Here is a 17,226-nt window from a genome sequence, read left to right as displayed (position 1 = left end):
GACGCTCGGCGGGGGCACAGGAGGAGCCAGCGGAGAAACGAGGGGACCCCGGCCCTGCGATCACCGTGGGGACCCCCGGCTGACCGGGGACCCCCCCCCTTTACCCGGTGCCCGCCCCATCAGAACCATGGAGAGGGGAAATCCCACCGGGGGGCTCTGGGTGGGGGGTCCCGGTGGGTTTTGGGTTTTGGGTTTTGGGTTTTAGGTTTTGGGGGGGTGGGGAGCGGCCCCGTTGCCCCTCCCCGGTCCCGGCGGGGTCGGTGCCGGTGCCGCAGCCCCGCGGGCAGCGCTCCCCCGTGCGGCCGGGGCGGGAACTGCAGCGGGGGCGCTTTGGGGACACGCGACAGCGACAGCGACACGGGACCCCCGACACCGCCACCGCCGCGGTGTCACCGCTGTCACAGTCCCGGCGCTGTCGCCTCCCGCTTTGTCCCCTCCCCGCCCGTGTCCCCGCGCTCCGCTGTGACCCCGGCGCGCGGGGCCGCGGCACCGAGCGGGTTAAGCGCGGCTGTGACGCGGCCCCGGCCCCGCCCCCGGGCTGGAGCTGTCAGCGGCCCCGGTAACGGCGGCGCGGGCGGGGGGCGGGCCCAGGGTCCCCCAGGGTCCCCCGGGGTCCCCGCGGTGTCCCCAGGGGTGGGGACGCGGCCTTGGGGGGGGTCGCGGTGCGGGGGTGGCGGGGGCGGGGGAAATTGGGGCCGTTTCGGGTCCGTTCCGGAGCGGCCGCGTCGCTCTGAGCCTTCCGGGGGGACAGCGGGGACCCCCCCGGCCCGAGCGGGACAGCGCCACCCCCCCGCGGGGACACTTGGGGACAGCCGCGTGTCCCCGCGGCCACAGCGCCGGGGCCGCCTTTGTGTCCCCACGTGCCCATGTCCCCACACCCCCGTGGCACCCTGTCCCCGCGTCCCCTTGTGCCCACGTGCGCATCACCGCCCTGTCCCCCGTGTCCCCCGTGTCCTCACATCTGCATGTCAGTGTCCCCACATCCTGCTGTCCCCAAATCCCCACGTCTCAGTGTCCCCAAAATCCCACTGTCCATGTCCCCCTGTGCCTGTGGCCCCAGACCCCTGTGTCCCCCTGTCCCCCTGTCCCCATGTCCTCACATCCCCATGTCAAGGTCCCCACATCCCTGTGTCCCCAAACTCCCACTCTCCATGTCCCCTGTGTCCCCCTGTCCCCACATCCCCGTGTCCCCAAAATCCCAATGTCCAAGTCCCCAGTGTCCCCCTGTCGCCACATCCCCGTGTCCCCAAAATCCCAATGTCCATGTCCCCAATGTCCCCCTGTCCCCACATCCCCGTGTCCCCAAACTCCCACTCTCCATGTCCCCAGTGTCCCCCTGTCCCCACATCCCTGTGTCCCCAAACTCCCACTCTCTATGTCCCCCTGTCCCCCTGTCCCCACATCCCCGTGTCCCCAAACTCCCACTCTCCATGTCCCCAGTGTCCCCCTGTCCCCACATCCCTGTGTCCCCAAACTCCCACTCTCCATGTCCCCAGTGTCCCCCTGTCCCCATTATTCGGGGTCACTCCGGACCCTTCCCGAGCGCGCCCCTGACCCCGCGGCTGCCCCCGCCAGGTGTCGCGGGTGTCGCGGCCGTGTCGCGGCGGTGTCGCGGCCATGGCGGGGCTGCTGCCGGCGCTGGTGGCGGTGTCGCAGAAGGCGGCGGAGGTGGCGCGGCGCTGCCGGGCGGAGGAGCCGCTGTTCCGGCTCCTGGTGGCCGAGAAGACGGGCCCGGAGCGCAGCGCCCGCTTCCAGCGCGACTTCAAGACCCTGGCGGATGTCCTGATCCAGGAGCTCATCAAACACGACCTGGGGACACAGGTGGGGACAGCCCGAGGGTGGCCCGAAAGGGGGGGTGGCACCTCCCGGGCTGTCCCCTGAGCCACCCCCCCCCCGGTGTCGCCGCAGTTCCCCGAGCTCCGGGGACACATCCACGGCGAGGAGAGCAGCGAGTTCAGGGACGCGCACGGTGAGCGGGGACAGAGGGGACAGAGGGGACAGGGGACAGGGAGGGCAGTGTGGGGACAGTGTGGGGACAGTGGGGACTGAGTAGGGACAGCGGGGTGGGGACACAGAGGGAACACACGTGGGGATGTGGGGCCAAGGCTGAGGAGGGAGGGAGGGAGTCCCCAAGTCCCAATGTCCCCATGTCCTCATGTCCCCACATTCCCATGGCTGAGTTGGGTGTCCCTGTGTGATTTGGGGTCCCTGGCAGGTGGCACGGTGACAGTGCGGGTCAGTGCCACCCCGGGTGTCCCTGTGCCATGTCCCTGTGTGATTTGGGGTCCTGGCAGGTGGCACGGTGACAGTGCGGGTCAGTGCCACCCCGGGGGACACGGTGCCATGTCCCTGTGTGATTTGGGGTCCCTGGCAGGTGGCACGGTGACAGTGCGGGTCGGTGCCACCCCGGGTGTCCCTGTGCCATGTCCCTGTGTGATTTGGGGTCCCTGGCAGGTGGCACGGTGACAGTGCGGGTCGGTGCCACCCCGGGGGACACGGTGGCCCTGCTGGTGGCCGTGCTGGGCCCCGAGCACACGAGGGCGGCCGAGCTGCTGGCAGAGGCCGTGCACCAGGAGGTGACACTTGGGGACACAGAGCTGGATGGCATCGACCCAGGAGTGTCCCCAGGGGACCTGGGGATCTGGATAGACCCCATTGGTGAGGGGATGGGGTGGGACTGGGGTGGGGACTGGGGTGGGGATGGGGACAGGGATGGGGATGGGGATGGGGACAAGGATGGGGACAGGATGGGGTTGATGGGATGGGATGGAGGGGACAGAAACAGAAACAGGGACGGGGAATGTTGTGGGGTGGGATGGAGATGGGGACGGGGACAGGGATGGGGACAAGGGCAGGGGATGGGACCGGATGGGATGGGACGGGAACAGAAACAGGGACAGGGATGGGGACAGGAACTGTGGAGTGGAATGGGGACAGGGACAGGGACAGGATGGGGTTGATGGGATGGGATGGGATGGGATGGAGGGGACAGAAACAGGGACAGGGATGGGGACAGGGACAAGGACAGGGGATGGGACCGGATGGGATGGGACGGGAACAGAAACAGGGACAGGGACTGTGGAGTGGAATGGGGACAGGGACAGGGACAGGATGGGGTTGATGGGATGGGATGGGATGGGAAGGAGGGGACACAAACAGGGCCAGGGACGGGGCCAGGGCCAGGCCAGGCTGGCACCCCCAGACCCCCTGGCACCCCCAGACTCCACCAACGAGTTCATCGGGGGGCGCGAGGACGTGGCCGCCGTCGACGGCGTCGCCCCCGGGGGGCTGCGCTCGGCCCTGGTGCTCGTGGGGGCCTTCGAGCGCCACAGCGGGGTCCCCGTGCTGGGGGTCATCAACGAGCCCTTCTACCAGAGGGACCCCCAGAGCCACAGGTAGGGCCAGGGCCCGCAGCCGGGACCCCCGGCACCCCTGGGACCCTGAGCCTGCAGCCCTGACAGCCCTGGGGGTCCCTGGCACCCTGTCCCCCACCCCTCAGCATCACTGGCACCCTGTCCCCCACCCCTCAGCATCACTGGCACCCCTGACCTTCGCCCCGGGGTTCCAACTGCCCCAGTCCCCTCACCCTGGGGTCCCCTTTCCCCCCATATTGGGGTCCCCATTCACCCCTTGCCCCGGGGTCCCTGTACCCCCTGATCCCCCACCCTAGGGTCCCCATTCCCCTCACCCCAGGGTCCCCAATCCCTCCAAATTGGGGTCCCAATTCCCCCATTCCCCTCACCCCAGGGTCCCCATTCTCCCCATCCTGGGGTCCCAATTCCCCCCACCCCGGGGGTCCCAATCCCCCATTTCCCCCCATATCAGGGTCTCCATTCCCCCCATATTGGGGTCCCCAATCCCCTCACCCTGGGGTCCCCATTTCCCCCATATTGGGGTTCCAACTCCCCCATTCCCCCCCACCCCAGGGTCCCAGCCCCCCAGGTCCCCCAGCACCCCATTCCCCCCATCCCGGGGTCCCCATTCCCCCATATCGGGGGTCCCAGCTCCCCATTCCCCCCATCCCCGGGTCCCCATTCCCCCCATCCTGGGGTCCCCATTCCCCCCATATCGGGGGTCCCAGCTCCCCATTCCCCCACCCCAGGGTCCCCATTTCCCCCATCCCCGGGTCCCCTTTCCCCCGCCCCAGGGTCCCCATTCCCCCCATATCGGGGTCCCCATTCCCCCCATATCGGGGTCCCCACCCCCCGCACTGTCCCCCTCCCGTCCCCCCATCTCCCCCCCGTGTCCCCCCTCGCTCTCTCCCCGCAGGTGGCAGGGTCGCTACCACTGGGGGGTGGCTCACGGTGACACCCGCCTGTGCTCGCTGTCCCCTCCCGTTCCCCGTGCGCGTCCCCGCGTGGTGCTGAGCCGGGCCGAGAGCGCGGCGGTGCGGGGGGCCCTGGCCTCGCTGGGCGGGGGTCCCCCCCTTTTCGCGGCCGGCGCCGGGTACAAACTGCTCTGCGTGGCGCTGGGGCTGGCGGACGCCTTCGTGCTGTCGCAGGCCACCACCTTCGCCTGGGACTCGTGCGCCCCGCACGCCGTGCTCAGGGCCCTGGGCGGGGGCGTGGTGGCCTTGGCGGGGGCGCTGCGGGCGGGGGGCGGCACCGGGGACCCCCCCGAGCTGCGCTACCACCGGCCCGGAGCGGGCGGGAGCGGCGCCGAGCGCTGGGCGAACCGCGAGGGGCTCGTGGCGTTCGTGCATCCCCCGGTGCTGCGGGCGGTGCTGGGGGCGCTGGGGGGGCTGCGGGAGCTGGGGGGCACAGGGGGCTTGGGGGGCAGTGAGGACACGGGGGGCAATGGGGACACGGGGGGCAGTGAGGACACGGGGGGCAATGGGGACACGGGGGGCAATGGGGACATGGGGGGCAATGGGGACATGGGGGGTTTGTGACACGGGGTGGGGGACAATGTGGGGGGGGGTCGAGGGGCTGGGACCCCGGGGTGGGGGTCAGGAGGGGTTGGGGGACACTGGGATGGGGGATTTGGGGGGCTGGGACCCCGAGTGTGAGGCCAGGGTGACAGGGACCCCTGGGTGTGGGGTCAGGAGGGGCTGGGACCCCAAGGGGGAGGGTCCGGGGTGTTTGGGACCCCAGGGTGAGGGGCTGGGGGTCCCGAGGACCTCGGGGTGCAGGACCAGGGTGACAGGGACCAAGGACAGGGGGACAGCGGGGACAGGGGGACAGCGGGGACAGGGGGACTCCGGGTGTGCGGTCAGGGGTCTCAGGGACCCCCGGGTGCGGGGTCGGTGGGATCTGGGATCCCGGTGCGGGTCAGGGGTCCCAGGGACCCCGGTGCGGGTCGCGCTGGGAGCTCCGAGTCCCGGGTCCCCTGTGTGGGACCCCCGGTGTCCCCAAATGTCCCCAAATGTCCCCCCCCAATAAAGGATCGCTCGCAGCCGTTGTTGTTCTGCCGGGCCGGGGGGGCGGTGCCGGTGCCGGTGCCGGTCCCGGGGCGGTCCCGGGGGGGCGGTGCCGGTGCCGGTCCCGGGGCGGTCCCGGGGCGGTCCCGGGGCTCTCCGGGCTCGCCCCCGTCACATGATCCGGAGCCCTCGGGAAGGGCGGCGGTGAGCGGGACCGGGAGCGGGTGGGGAACGGCACCGGAACCACCGGAAACGGGGGGGAAACGGGGGGGGAACGGGACCGAGACCGAGACCGAGACCGGGACCGGGACCACCGGGAGTGGGGGGGGGAACGGTACCGGGGACCGCCGGGACGGGCGGGACTGGGTGGGGTGAACGGCACCGGAACCGCGGGGAGTTGGGGAAAGTGGTACCGGGACCACCGGGACTGGGGACCGGGACCGGGACCACCGGGAGTGGGGGGGAGCGGTCCCCGGGACCACCGGGAACCGGAAGGGGAACGGCACCGGGAGCGGGGCAGGGGGAGAGCAACCCCGGGAACTCCGGGACCACCGGACCGGGGGATGAAGCAGAACCGGGACCGGGACTTGGGAGGGAGCGGCACCGGGAGTACCGGGACCGGGGGGAGTGAGGGGAGCGGGACCGGGAGCACCGGGCCGGGGTGGAGCGGTACCGGAGCCGGTACCGGTAGCGGGGCGGGGCCCGGCCCGGCGGTTCCGCGGGGAGCGGTACCGGTACCGGAGCCGGTACCGGAGCCGGTGCTGAGCGGCGGCTCCCGCAGCACGGCCGGGCCATGGCGATCGAGGGGGGCATGAAATGCGTGAAGTTCTTGGTTTTCTTCTTCAACTTCATCTTCTGGGTGAGTCCGGGGGGGGGGGGGGCACCGGGGGGGTCCCGGTACCGGCAGAACCGGGGGGGATCCTCCCGGTCACCCCCAATTTGGGGGTCCCGGGCAGTGGCGAGGGGGAGAGGGGAGGTTTGGGTGAAGCCACATCCTGTCCCCAAAGGGGGCACGGGGGACCCCAAAATGAGGGGGGAACCGGGGGAGGGGAACCGGGGGGACCCCCGGGGGGGGCGGGACGGGGCTTTGGGGAAGTCGGGGTGAGGAAAGAGCGGCGGGAGCCAACGGCCGGAGCGGGGGGGGACATTGGGGGACACCGGGGGGGACACTGGGGGACACCGCGGGGACATTGGGGGACACCGCGGGGACATTGAGGGACACGGGGCCCCTTCCCGGCCGGGCGCTGTCCCCACCGCGGCTGAGTCACCCCTGGAGTGGCGGGGCCCGCGGGGGGGGGGGGGGGGGACACGGTGACACGGCGGGACACGGTGCCAACCCCCCCCCCCCCCCCCCCCGCGCTGTTTGTGCGCACCGGGCACGGGGAGGGGTCCGCGGGTGGGGGGGGGGGTAGGGATGGACCCCCCCGGACCCCCCCGGGACCCCCGAGCGGGGTTGGCGGCGCCCCCCCCGCGCTCTCGCGTGGCCGGAAGGCCCAAACTTCCCTGAACTTCCCGCTGTGCCCCCCCCCCGCTGTCCCTTCCCCCGGGGGGGGCCCCGCTGGTGTCCCCCCCCTCCTCATTTTGTCCCCAAATTGGCGCCGAGGTGGAATTTGGGGAGGGGGTTGTGCAGGGGGGGGGGTCCCCGACGCTTTGTGCCCCCCCCGTGTCCCCTGGTGTCCCTCCCCATCTCGGTTTGTCCCCAAATTGCAGCGGAACGGCGCGGGGGGAATTTGGGGAGGGGGCGGTTGTGCGGGGGGGGGGGTCCCCAACTCTCTGTGCCCCCCCCCCCCCGCCGTGTCTCCTGGTGTCCCCCTCCCTGCTCATTCTGTCCCCAAATTGGCGCCGAGGGGGATTTTGGGTGGGGGGGTTCTGCCGTGGGGGGTCCCCAACTCTCTGTGCCCCCCCTGGTGTCCCCCTCCCTGCTCATTTTGTCCCCCAATTGGCGCCGGGGGGGATTTTGGGGGGATTTTGGGGAGGGGGGGGTTCTGCCAGGGGGGGTCCCCAACTCTCTGTGCCCCCCCTGGTGTCGCCCCCTCCTCATTTTGTCCCCAAATTGGCGCCGGGGGGGATTTTGGGGGGATTTTGGGGGGGGGGGGTTCTGCCAGGGGGGGTCCCCAACTCTCCGTGCCCCCCAGGTGTGCGGCGTGGCCCTGGTGGCCATCGGGATCTACGCGCTCGTGGCTCTCGGCAGGGCCCCGGTGGCTCCGGTGGGCGGCCCGGGCTGGACCCCCGCGGCCATCGTGGCCCTGGGCGTCGTCATCTTCTTCACCTCCTTCTTCGGCTGCTGCGGCGCCTGGAGGGAGAGCTACTGCATGGTCACCACGGTGAGGGGGGGCTGCGCCGGGGACAGCCCGGGGACACCCGGGGATACCCTCGGGGACAGCCTGGGACACCCCCGGGGACAGCTTGAGACACCCAGGGACCCCAGCCCCAGCCCCTCATGGTCACCACGGTGAGGGGGGGCTGCGCCGGGGACACCCCGGGGACACCCCAGGGGACAGCCCAGGGACACCCAGGGACACCTTGGGGACCCCCTCAGGGACTCCCCCGAGGGACATCCCCAGGAACACCCACAGGATACCCCCAGGGATCCCCAGGGACCCCAGCCCCAGCCCCTCATGGTCACCACGGTGAGGGGGGGCTGCGCCGGGGACACCCTGGGACACCCCAGGGATACCCAGGAACACCCCAGGGATACCCTCGGGGACACCCCAGGGACCCCCAAGGACCCCTGGGGGACAGACTGGGACACCCCAGGGACACACACACACACACACACACACACACACACACCCCCCAAGGGATCCCCAGGGACACCACAGGGACCTCTGGGGACACACTCGGGGACAGCCTGGGACACCCCAGAGACACCCCCAGGAACACCCCAGGGACCCCCAGGAACAACCCAGGAACACCCCAGGGACTCCCCCCAGGGCCATTCTTGGGGACACCCCAGGGACCCCCAGGAACGCCCCAGGGCCACCCCTGGGGACACCCCAGGACCTCCCCAGGGACACCCACAGGATATCCCCGGGGATCCCCAGGGACCCCAGCCCCTCATGGCCACCACGGTGAGGGGGGCCTGCCCTCAGGACCCCCCCAGGGACACCCCCAGGGACCCCAGCCCCAGGCTGGAATGGGGGAACCCCCCCAAACCCCCCTGTGACCCCCCCGTGCCCCCCCAGTTCGCCGTCCTGCTCAGCCTCATCTTCCTGGTGGAGGTCGCCGCCGCCATCACCTGTTACGTCTTCAAGCACAAGGTGGGGAGGGGGGGAGGGAGGGGGAGGGAGGGGTCCCCTCCCCTTCCCTCCCCTTCCCTCCCCTTCCCTCCCCTTCCCTCCCCTCCCCTCCCCTCCCCTCCCCTCCCCTTCCCTCCCCTTCCCTTCCCTTCCCTTCCCTTCCCTTCCCTTCCCTTCCCTTCCCTCCCCTCCCCTTCCCTTCCCTTCCCTTCCCTCCCCTCCCCTCCCCTCCCCCGGGGGTCCCTGCCCCCTCCGCCCCCCCCGGGGGTCCCTGCCCCCCCCGTGACGCCCCCGGTGCCCCCCAGGTGCACGGGCTGGTGGAGGAGGGGCTGGGGGAGGCCCTCAGGAGCTACGAGCGGGACCCGTCCTTGGCCGCTGCCCTGGATGAGATCCAGCACGAGGTGAGCAGGGTGTGGGCATGGGGGGGGGGTCACGGTTAATTTGGGGAGGGGGCTGCACCAGGACCACCCCCTCCACACCATTCCTGACCCTTTTTCCGCGCAGTTTTCCTGCTGTGGGGTGAACAATTACACGGATTGGGCCAGCGTGGGGCACTTTGGGGCCAACGATTCCGTGCCCAGCTCCTGCTGCCGCCGCCCCGGCCCCGCCTGCAACGTCCACCCCAGCCCGGCCACCGTGTTCAGCGAGGTGAGACCCCCCCCAATTCCTGACCCGGGCCCTGGGGGGGTCCCTGAGCCCCCCTGAGCCCCCCTGTGCCCCCATCCCAGGGCTGCCTGCCCAGCCTCGAGGCCTGGGTCAAGAGGAACGTGCTGGTGCTGGCGGCCGTGGCGCTGGGCATCGCCTTCTTCGAGGTGAGAGACCCCAAAACTGGGGCTGGGAACCCCCACATGGGGGACGAGGCACCCCCCAAATACGGGCTGAGAACCCCCTGAATGGGGGGCTGGGACCACCCTGAATGGGGGGGCTGGGACCACCCTGAATGGGGGCTTGGAGCCCCCCATGTCCCTGTCCCCATTGTCCCTGTCCCCCCATTGTCCCCGTCCCTGTCCCTACTGTCACCATCCCTGTCCCCCATGTCCCTGTCCCCATTGTCCCTGTCCCCCCCAAGTGTCCCTGTCCTCACTGTCACCATCTCTGTGCCCCCATGTCCCTGTCCCCATTGTCCCTGTCCCCCCAAGTGTCCCTGTCCCCACTGTCACCGTCCCTGTGCCCCCATGTCCCTGTCCCCATTGTCCCTGCCCCCATTGTCCCTGTCCCCACTGTCACCATCCCTGTGCCCCCATGTCCTTGTCCCCATTGTCCCTGTCCCCCCCAAGTGTCCCTGTCCCCACTGTCCTCGTCCCTGTCCTCACTGTCACATCCCTGTCCCCCCAGTTGTCACTGTCCCTGTCCCCCCCATTGTCCCTGTCCCCACTGTCCCTGTCCCCATCCCTGTCCCCATTGTCACCGTCCCTGTCCCCACTGTCCCCATCCCTGTTCCCCCCAGTTGTCCCCATTCCTGTCCCCACTGTCCCCATCCCTGTCCCCATTGTCCCCATTCCTGTCCCCGTTGTCCCCATCCCTGTCCCCGTTGTCACCGTCCCTGTCCCCCCAGGTCCTGGGCGTTCTCTTCTCCTGCTGCCTCATGCGGGGGATCCGCAGCGGCTACGAGGTCATGTAGCCCCCCCCCCCAAATTGCTGCCCCCCTCGGGGGTCCTGGGGGGCTCGGGGGGACCCCCGGGTTTGCAATAAAGAGGAAAAGCTTCTGGAGAGCCCAGAGGGACTGGGGGGTCGGGGGGGTCTCGGGTGGGCTTGGGGGGGGTCTCTGGTGAGTGGGGGGGTCCCTTTAGGGGTTGGGGGGTCTTTGGGGTGGGGGTCCCTCCTGGGTGGGACAGGGACCCTCCTGGGGATGGGGGTCTCTTATGGGATTGGGGGGGGTCTATCCTGGAGATTTGGGGTCCCCCACTGACCCCATGGGGTCAAGGGACTGGTCCTGGTGGCTCTGGGGGCTCCAAGTGTCACCTCCATGTCCCCAAATCCTCAGGTGCCACCTCAGTGTCCCCAAATCACCCTGAGCTGAGTGAAAACAGGGATGGGCGAGTTGGGGGGGCTCATTCCCCACCCTTGGGGGATTTATTTGGGTCTGGGGGCTCTCAGCGGCCGCCCTGGGCCAGCCTGGGCAGGATGAGGGCCAGGGCCAGGCCTGTGACACCCCAAGTGCCACCTCAGTGTCCCCAAATCCCCTTTTAACCATGAACAGAGCAAGGACGGGCGAGTTTGGGGCGTTTATTCCCCATTCCTTCGGGCGTTTATTCCCCATCGTTGGCGCGTTTATTCCCCAATCTCAGGGGGTTTAATTTGGGTCTGGGGGCTCTCAGCAGCCACCCTGGGCAGGATGAGGGCCCAAGTGCCAGCTCAATGTCCCCAAATCCCCTTTTAACCATGAACAGAGCAAGGACGGCTGAGTTTGGGGCGCTTATTCCCCATCCTTGGGGCGTTTATTCCCCATCCTTGGGGCGTTTATTCCCCAACCCTTGGGGCGTTTATTCCCCAATCTCAGGGGGTTTAATTTGGGTCTGGGGGCTCTCAATGGCCACCCTGGGTGGCTTGGGCAGGATGAGGGCCAGGGCCAGGTCCCCAAATCCCCTTTTAACCATGAACAGAGCAAGGATGGGCGAGTTTGGGGCATTTATTCCCCAATCCTTGGGGCGTTTATTCCCCATCCTTGGCGCGTTTATTCCCCAATCTCAGGGGGTTTAATTTGGGTCTGGGGGCTCTCAGCAGCCACCCTGGGCAGGATGAGGGCCCAAGTGCCAGCTCAATGTCTCCAAATCCCCTTTTAACCATGAACAGAGCAAGGACGGGTGAGTTTGGGGCGCTTATTCCCCATCCTTGGGGCGTTTATTCCCCATCCTTGGGGCGTTTATTCCCCAACCCTTGGGGCGTTTATTCCCCAATCTCAGGGGGGTTTATTTGGGTCTGGGGGCTCTCAGCGGCCGCCCTGGGTGGCTTGGGCAGGATGAGGGCCAGGGCCAGGTCCCCAAATCCCCTTTTAACCATGAACAGAGCAAGGACGGGCGAGTTTGGGGCGTTTATTCCCCAACCCTTGGGGCGTTTATTCCCCAATCTCAGGGGGTTTAATTTGGGTCTGGGGGCTCTCAGCGGCCGCCCTGGGCCGGCCTGGGCAGGATGAGGGCCAGGGCCAGGTCCACGAGGGCCGAGGGCAGGTAGGAGGCCGGCAGCCAGAGCAGTTTGGCGTCCCAGCCCGCGCTGTAGCGGCTGCGCGGGTGCCGCGCCCGCAGCGCGTGCTCCATGCAGCGCGTCACCTTGGCCAGGTCCGGGTCACACAGCAGCGACAGCAGCAAACGCTGCACGCGCAGGTCTGGGGGGACAAAAAAGGGACAGGGACGGGGGTCAGGGGGGTCTGGGGACAGCTGGGGGCTGTGGGGAGGTGGGGAAGGGGAAACTGAGGCAGGGAAGAGATGCTGAAGTTTGGGAGGTGGAAAAGGGTCAGGATAAGGGAGGTGAGGTAAAAAAGGGCCAGAAAAGGGGAAACTGAGGCAGGGAAGAGATGCTGAAGTTTGGGAGGTGGAAAAGGGTCAGGATAAGGGAAACTGAGGCAGGAATGGGATGATGGATTTTGGGAGGTGGAAAAGGGTCAGGAAAGGGGAAACTGAGGCAGGGATGAGATGCTGAACTTTGGGAGGTGGAAAACGGTCAAGAAAAGGGAGGTGAGGTAAAAAAGGGTCAGAAAAGGGGAAACTGAGGCAGGGGTGAGATGATGGATTTTGGGAGGTGAAAAAGGGTCAGGAAAAGGGAAACTGAGGCAGGGGTTGGATGCTGAATTTTGGGGTCTGTGAGGGGTGGAAAAGGGTCAGGATAAGGGAAACTGAGGCAGGGAAGAGATGCTGAAGTTTGGGGTTTGCGGGAGGTAAGAGAAGGGAAACTGAGGCAGGGAAAAGGGTCAGGACAGGGGAAACTGAGGCAGGGGTGAGATGATGAATTTTGGGGTTCAGGAAAAGGGAAACTGAGGCAGGGTGGGCCACTGCCCTTGGGAAAATGCAGGAAAAGAGAAACTGAGGCACGTGAGATAATGAATTTTGGGGTTTGGGAGGTGTAGGATAAGGGAAACTGAGGCAGGGGTGAGATGCTGCAATTCAAGGATTAGGGGGGTGCAGGAAAAGGGAAACTGAGGCAGGGGTGAGATGCTGCCCTTGGGGGTTCAGGATAAGGGAAACTGAGGCAGGGGTGGCAGCTGCCCTTGGGAGAATGCAGGAAAGGGAAACTGAGGCAGGGGTGGCAGCTGCCCTTGGGAGAATGCAGGAAAGGGAAACTGAGGCAGGGGTGGCAGCTGCCCTTGGGGTGCCAGGCCGTGCCCCGGGGTGCCAGGCTCACACTGGGGCAGGAAGTTCTCCCCGTAGCTGCTGCGCGTGGCCGGCTCCAGGCGCTCCCAGCGCTGCCGCAGCGACGCCTCCAGCGAGTCCAGGTCCGTCACGTTGGTCTTGAAGAACCCCGGCTCCACAATGCTGACCTTGACCCCAAAGTGCCGCATGTCCCGCCTGGGGAGGGGGCGCAGGGCGGTCACAGAGGGGCTACGGGGGGGTCAGAGGGGGAACAGGGGGGTTGCAGGGTGGTCAGGGGTGTTAGGGGGTGGTCAGAGGGGTCAGGGGGTGGTCAGGGGTGTTAGGGGGTGGTCAGAGGGGTCAGGGGGTGGCTGGAGAGGTCATGGCACAACCAGGAGGGCCCAGGCCATGCCCAGGGCTCTCAGTCCATACCCAGGGCTCTCAGTCCATACCCAGAGCTCTCAGTCCCTGCCCAGGGCTCTCAGTCCATGCCCAGGGCTCTCAGTCCCTGCCCAGGGCTCTCAGTCCATGCCCAGGGCTCTCAGTCCATGCCCGGGGCTCTCAGTCCCTGCCCAGGGCTCTCAGTCCATGCCCAGGGCTCTCAGTCCCTGCCCAGGGCTCTCAGTCCATGCCCAGGGCTCTCAGTCCAAACCCAGGGCTCTCAGTCCATGCCCAGGGCTCTCAGTCCATGCCCAGGGCTCTCAGTCCATACCCAGGGCTCTCAGTCCATGCCCAGGGCTCTCAGTCCATGCCCAGGGCTCTCAGTCCATACCCAGGGCTCTCAGTCCATGCCCAGGGCTCTCAGTCCATACCTAGAGCTCTCAGTCCATGCCCGGGGCTCTCAGTCCATACCCAGAGCTCTCAGTCCATACCCAGGGCTCTCAGTCCCTGCCCAGGGCTCTCAGCCCATGCCCAGAGGGCCCAGCCCATACCCAGGGCTCTCAGTCCATACCCAGAGCTCTCAGTCCCTGCCCAGGGTTCTTAGTCCATGCCCAGAGCTCTCAGTCCATACCCAGAGCTCTCAGTCCATGCCCAGGGCTCTCAGTCCCTGCCCAGAGCTCTCAGTCCCTGCCCAGAGCTCTCACTCCATACCCAGGGCTCTCAGTCCATGCCCAGAGGGCCCAGCCCATACCCAGGGCTCTCAGTCCATACCCAGAGCTCTCAGTCCCTGCCCAGGGTTCTCAGTCCATGCCCAGGGTTCTCAGTCCATGCCCAGGGCTCTCAGTCCATGCCCAGAGCTCTCAGCCCATGCCCAGAGGGCCCAGCCCACGCCCAGCCCACCTGAGGCTGTCCGAGAAGGCCTCGATGCAGTATTTGGAGATGCAGTAGCCGCCGCCGTTGGCCGAGATGCGGCCCAGGACGCTGGAGGTGTTGACCACGCGGCCCCGCGCCCGCTTCAGCAGCGGCAGCAGCTGCAGGGTCACCTCGATGGCCCCCAGGGCGTTCACAGCCAGCACCCGGCGGAAATCCTCGATGTCCATCCACTCCGTGGGGCCGATGGGGTTGGCAATGCCCGCGTTGTTCACCAGCCCAAACAGCCCTGGGGGGACACGGAGCATGGGGAGACCCCAAAGTGGCACCCCCAGTGTCCCCTGGCACCCCCAGAGTGTCCCCATGTGGGTCAATGGCCTGCATTCAGCAGCCCAAACAGCCCTGGGGGGACACGGAGCATGGGGAGACCCCAAAGTGGCACCCCCAGTGTCCCCTGGGACCCCCAGAGTGTCCCCATGTGGGTCAATGGCCTGCATTGTTCACCAGCCCCAACAGCCCTGGGGGACATGGAGGGTGGGGAGACCCCAAAGTGGCACCCCCAGAGTGACTCCTGGGACCCCCAGAGTGTCCCCACGTGGGTCAATGGCCCCCAGCCCAAACAGCCCTGGGGGGACACGGAGCATGGGGAGACCCCAAAGTGGCACCCCCAGTGTCCCCTGGCACCCCCAGAGTGTCCCCATGTGGGTCAATGGCCTGCATTCAGCAGCCCAAACAGCCCTGGGGGGACACGGAGCATGGGGAGACCCCAAAGTGGCACCCCCAGTGTCCCCTGGGACCCCCAGAGTGTCCCCATGTGGGTCAATGGCCTGCATTGTTCACCAGCCCCAACAGCCCTGGGGGACATGGAGGGTGGGGAGACCCCAAAGTGGCACCCCCAGAGTGACTCCTGGGACCCCCAGAGTGTCCCCACGTGGGTCAATGGCCCCCAGCCCAAACAGTCCTGGGGGGACACGGAGCATGGGAGACCCCAAAGTGGCACCCCCAGTGTCCCCTGGCACCCCCAGAGTGTCCCCATGTGCCCCACAGCCCCTCCCCATGTCCTTGTCCCCCAGTGTCCCCTGTGTCCCACAGCCCCTCCTCGGGTTCTTGTCACAGCCCCTCCTTGGGGTCTCCACACCCCCCCTGCCCCCGTGTCCCCTGTCCCCTCCTTTGGTTCTTGTCCCTCCACGTCCCCCTTGCCATACAGCCCCTCCCCAAGCCCCCAGACCCTTTTCCCCCCTCTCCCCAATCCCCCACCCCTTTTCCCCCCTCTCCCCAATCCCCCAGCCCCTTTTCCCCCCCTCTTCCCAATCCCCCACCCCTTTTCCCCCTCTCCCCAATCCCCCAGCCCCTTTCCCCCCCTCTCCCCAATCCCCCACCCCTTTTCCCCCCTCTCCCCAATCCCCCAGCCCCTTTTCCCCCCCTCTTCCCAATCCCCCAGCCCCTTTCCCCCCTCTCCCCAATCCCCCACCCCTTTTCCCCCCTCTCCCCCATCCCCTCCCCAATCCCCCTCCCCTTTTTCCTCCCCCCACCCCTCACCTTTCTCCCCCACCTCCCTGTGCACCCACTCGGCGGCGCGGCGGATGCTGTCGGAGCGGGTGACATCGAGCAGGACGGTGCGCAGGTGTCCCCCGGTGCTGTCCCCGCGCAGGCTCTCGGCGCCCTGCGGGGTCAGGCAGGCGGCCAGCACTCGGTAGCCCTGCCGGGCCAGCCGCCGGGCCAGCAGGCGGCCGAAGCCGCTGTCGCAGCCCGTGATGAACACGTGCTTGTCGGTGACCGAGGGCAGCGTGCGCCGGTCCCGCAGCAGCCAGAGCAGGGCCCAGAGCAGGGCCAGGAGCGCCAGGTACAGCAGCATGGCCTGGGGGGACAGGGGACATCAGGGACCCCTGCCAGAGACACCCCTGAGAGAGAGACCCCTACCCTGTGTGTCCCTGCACTGCCACCAGGGCCAGGAGTGCCAGGAACAGCAGCATGGCCTGGGGGGGACCAGGGACATGTGGGACCCCCACCAGGACCCCCGAGAGAGACCCCCACCCTATGTGACCCTGCCAGGGCCAGGTACAGCCGCATGGCCTGGGGGGGACAAGGGACACGTGTGACCCCCGCCAGGACCCCCCGAGGGGCTCAGTGGGACCCCCAGCCCCCCACCCTACCCTGAGCACGGGGGTCTCTCCCCCAACGGGGAGAGCCGGGCCTGGCTCCGGTCACCCGGGCTGGCTCCGGTCACTCGGGCCTGGCTCCGGTCACCCGGGCTGGCTCCGGTCACCCGGGCTGGCTCCGGTCACTCGGGCCTGGCTCCAGTCACCCGGCCTGGCTCCGGTCACCCGGGCTGGCTCCGGTCACTCGGGCCTGGCTCCGGTCACTCGGGACTGACCCGGGCTGGCTCCGCTCACTCGGGCCTGGCTCCTCCTCCTGTGTCCCCACGGCTGCCCGGGGGGTGGGGAGGGGTCCCCCCAAAGCCCCTCCCGGAGGGCCCCCAGCCCCGCCTTGTCCCGCTCCGGCCCGGGCCAGGCCCGGATTAGCGGGGCCGCGTCACGGCCCGGGCACGGGGGGGGCTCCGGGGGGGTCTCCTCGGGCCCGTCCCCCCCACCCGGGGCAGCGGCGACCCCCGAGACCCCCGGGAGCCCCGGGCCGGACCCTGCCCTGGCCGGGACCCCCGGCCCGGCTGTGCCCGGGTAGGGAGGGGACCCGCGGGGGGGGCGTGTGACACCCCCAGGGCCCCGGGCCCCCCTGCGGGACCCCCACGGGGGGAATTGGGGTGGCAGGACCCCCATGGGGGGAATTGGGGGGGCAGGGCCCCCATGGGGGGAATTGGGGGGGCAGGACCCCCATCGGGGGGGGTTTGGGGCGGCAGGACCCCCATGGGGGGAATTGGGGTGGCAGGACCCCCACCGGGGGGTTTGGGTTCTCAGGACCCCCACCGGGGGGGTTTGGGGTGGCAGGATCCCCATAGAGAGGATTTGGGGTGTCAGAAGCCCCATCCGGGCAGTTTGGGGTCTCAGGACCCCCAGCCGGGGGGTTTTGGGTTCTCAGGACCCCCACAGAGAGGATTTGGGGTGTCAGGACCTCCATCCAGAGGGATTTGGGGTCTCAG

General features: G+C 68.6%; 3 protein-coding genes across 3 annotated transcripts; 2 read left to right on the top strand and 1 right to left on the bottom strand.

Moving 5' to 3' along the window:
- Positions 1-539: 539 nt before the first annotated feature.
- Positions 540-4,891, top strand: INPP1 (inositol polyphosphate-1-phosphatase). The gene is made up of 6 exons (XM_066567560.1): positions 540-559; positions 1,576-1,821; positions 1,909-1,969; positions 2,455-2,658; positions 3,221-3,395; positions 4,270-4,891. The coding sequence occupies exons 2-6, from the start codon at positions 1,618-1,620 to the stop codon at positions 4,889-4,891; spliced, it is 1,266 nt and encodes a 421-aa protein (XP_066423657.1). The 5' UTR covers positions 540-559; positions 1,576-1,617.
- Positions 4,892-5,519: 628 nt separating this feature from the next.
- CD63 (CD63 molecule) lies at positions 5,520-10,304 on the top strand. The gene is made up of 8 exons (XM_066567849.1): positions 5,520-5,563; positions 6,141-6,218; positions 7,495-7,683; positions 8,545-8,619; positions 8,904-8,999; positions 9,103-9,246; positions 9,327-9,410; positions 10,154-10,304. Exons 2-8 carry the CDS (start codon positions 6,153-6,155, stop codon positions 10,217-10,219), a joined length of 720 nt encoding a protein of 239 aa, XP_066423946.1. The 5' UTR covers positions 5,520-5,563; positions 6,141-6,152; the 3' UTR covers positions 10,220-10,304.
- Positions 10,305-11,551: 1,247 nt separating this feature from the next.
- RDH5 (retinol dehydrogenase 5) lies at positions 11,552-15,996 on the bottom strand. The gene is made up of 4 exons (XM_066567865.1): positions 15,672-15,996; positions 14,163-14,421; positions 12,934-13,097; positions 11,552-11,920 (listed from the first exon to the last, which is right to left on the bottom strand). The coding sequence occupies exons 1-4, from the start codon at positions 15,985-15,987 to the stop codon at positions 11,697-11,699; spliced, it is 963 nt and encodes a 320-aa protein (XP_066423962.1). The 5' UTR covers positions 15,988-15,996; the 3' UTR covers positions 11,552-11,696.
- Positions 15,997-17,226: the final 1,230 nt, after the last annotated feature.

The sequence above is a fragment of the Molothrus aeneus genome, chromosome 30 (genome assembly GCF_037042795.1).
Source record: "Molothrus aeneus isolate 106 chromosome 30, BPBGC_Maene_1.0, whole genome shotgun sequence".
Lineage (NCBI taxonomy): Eukaryota > Metazoa > Chordata > Aves > Passeriformes > Icteridae > Molothrus > Molothrus aeneus.
Note: the sequence above shows the minus strand (reverse complement) of the source record. Positions and strands in the feature narration are given on the sequence as shown.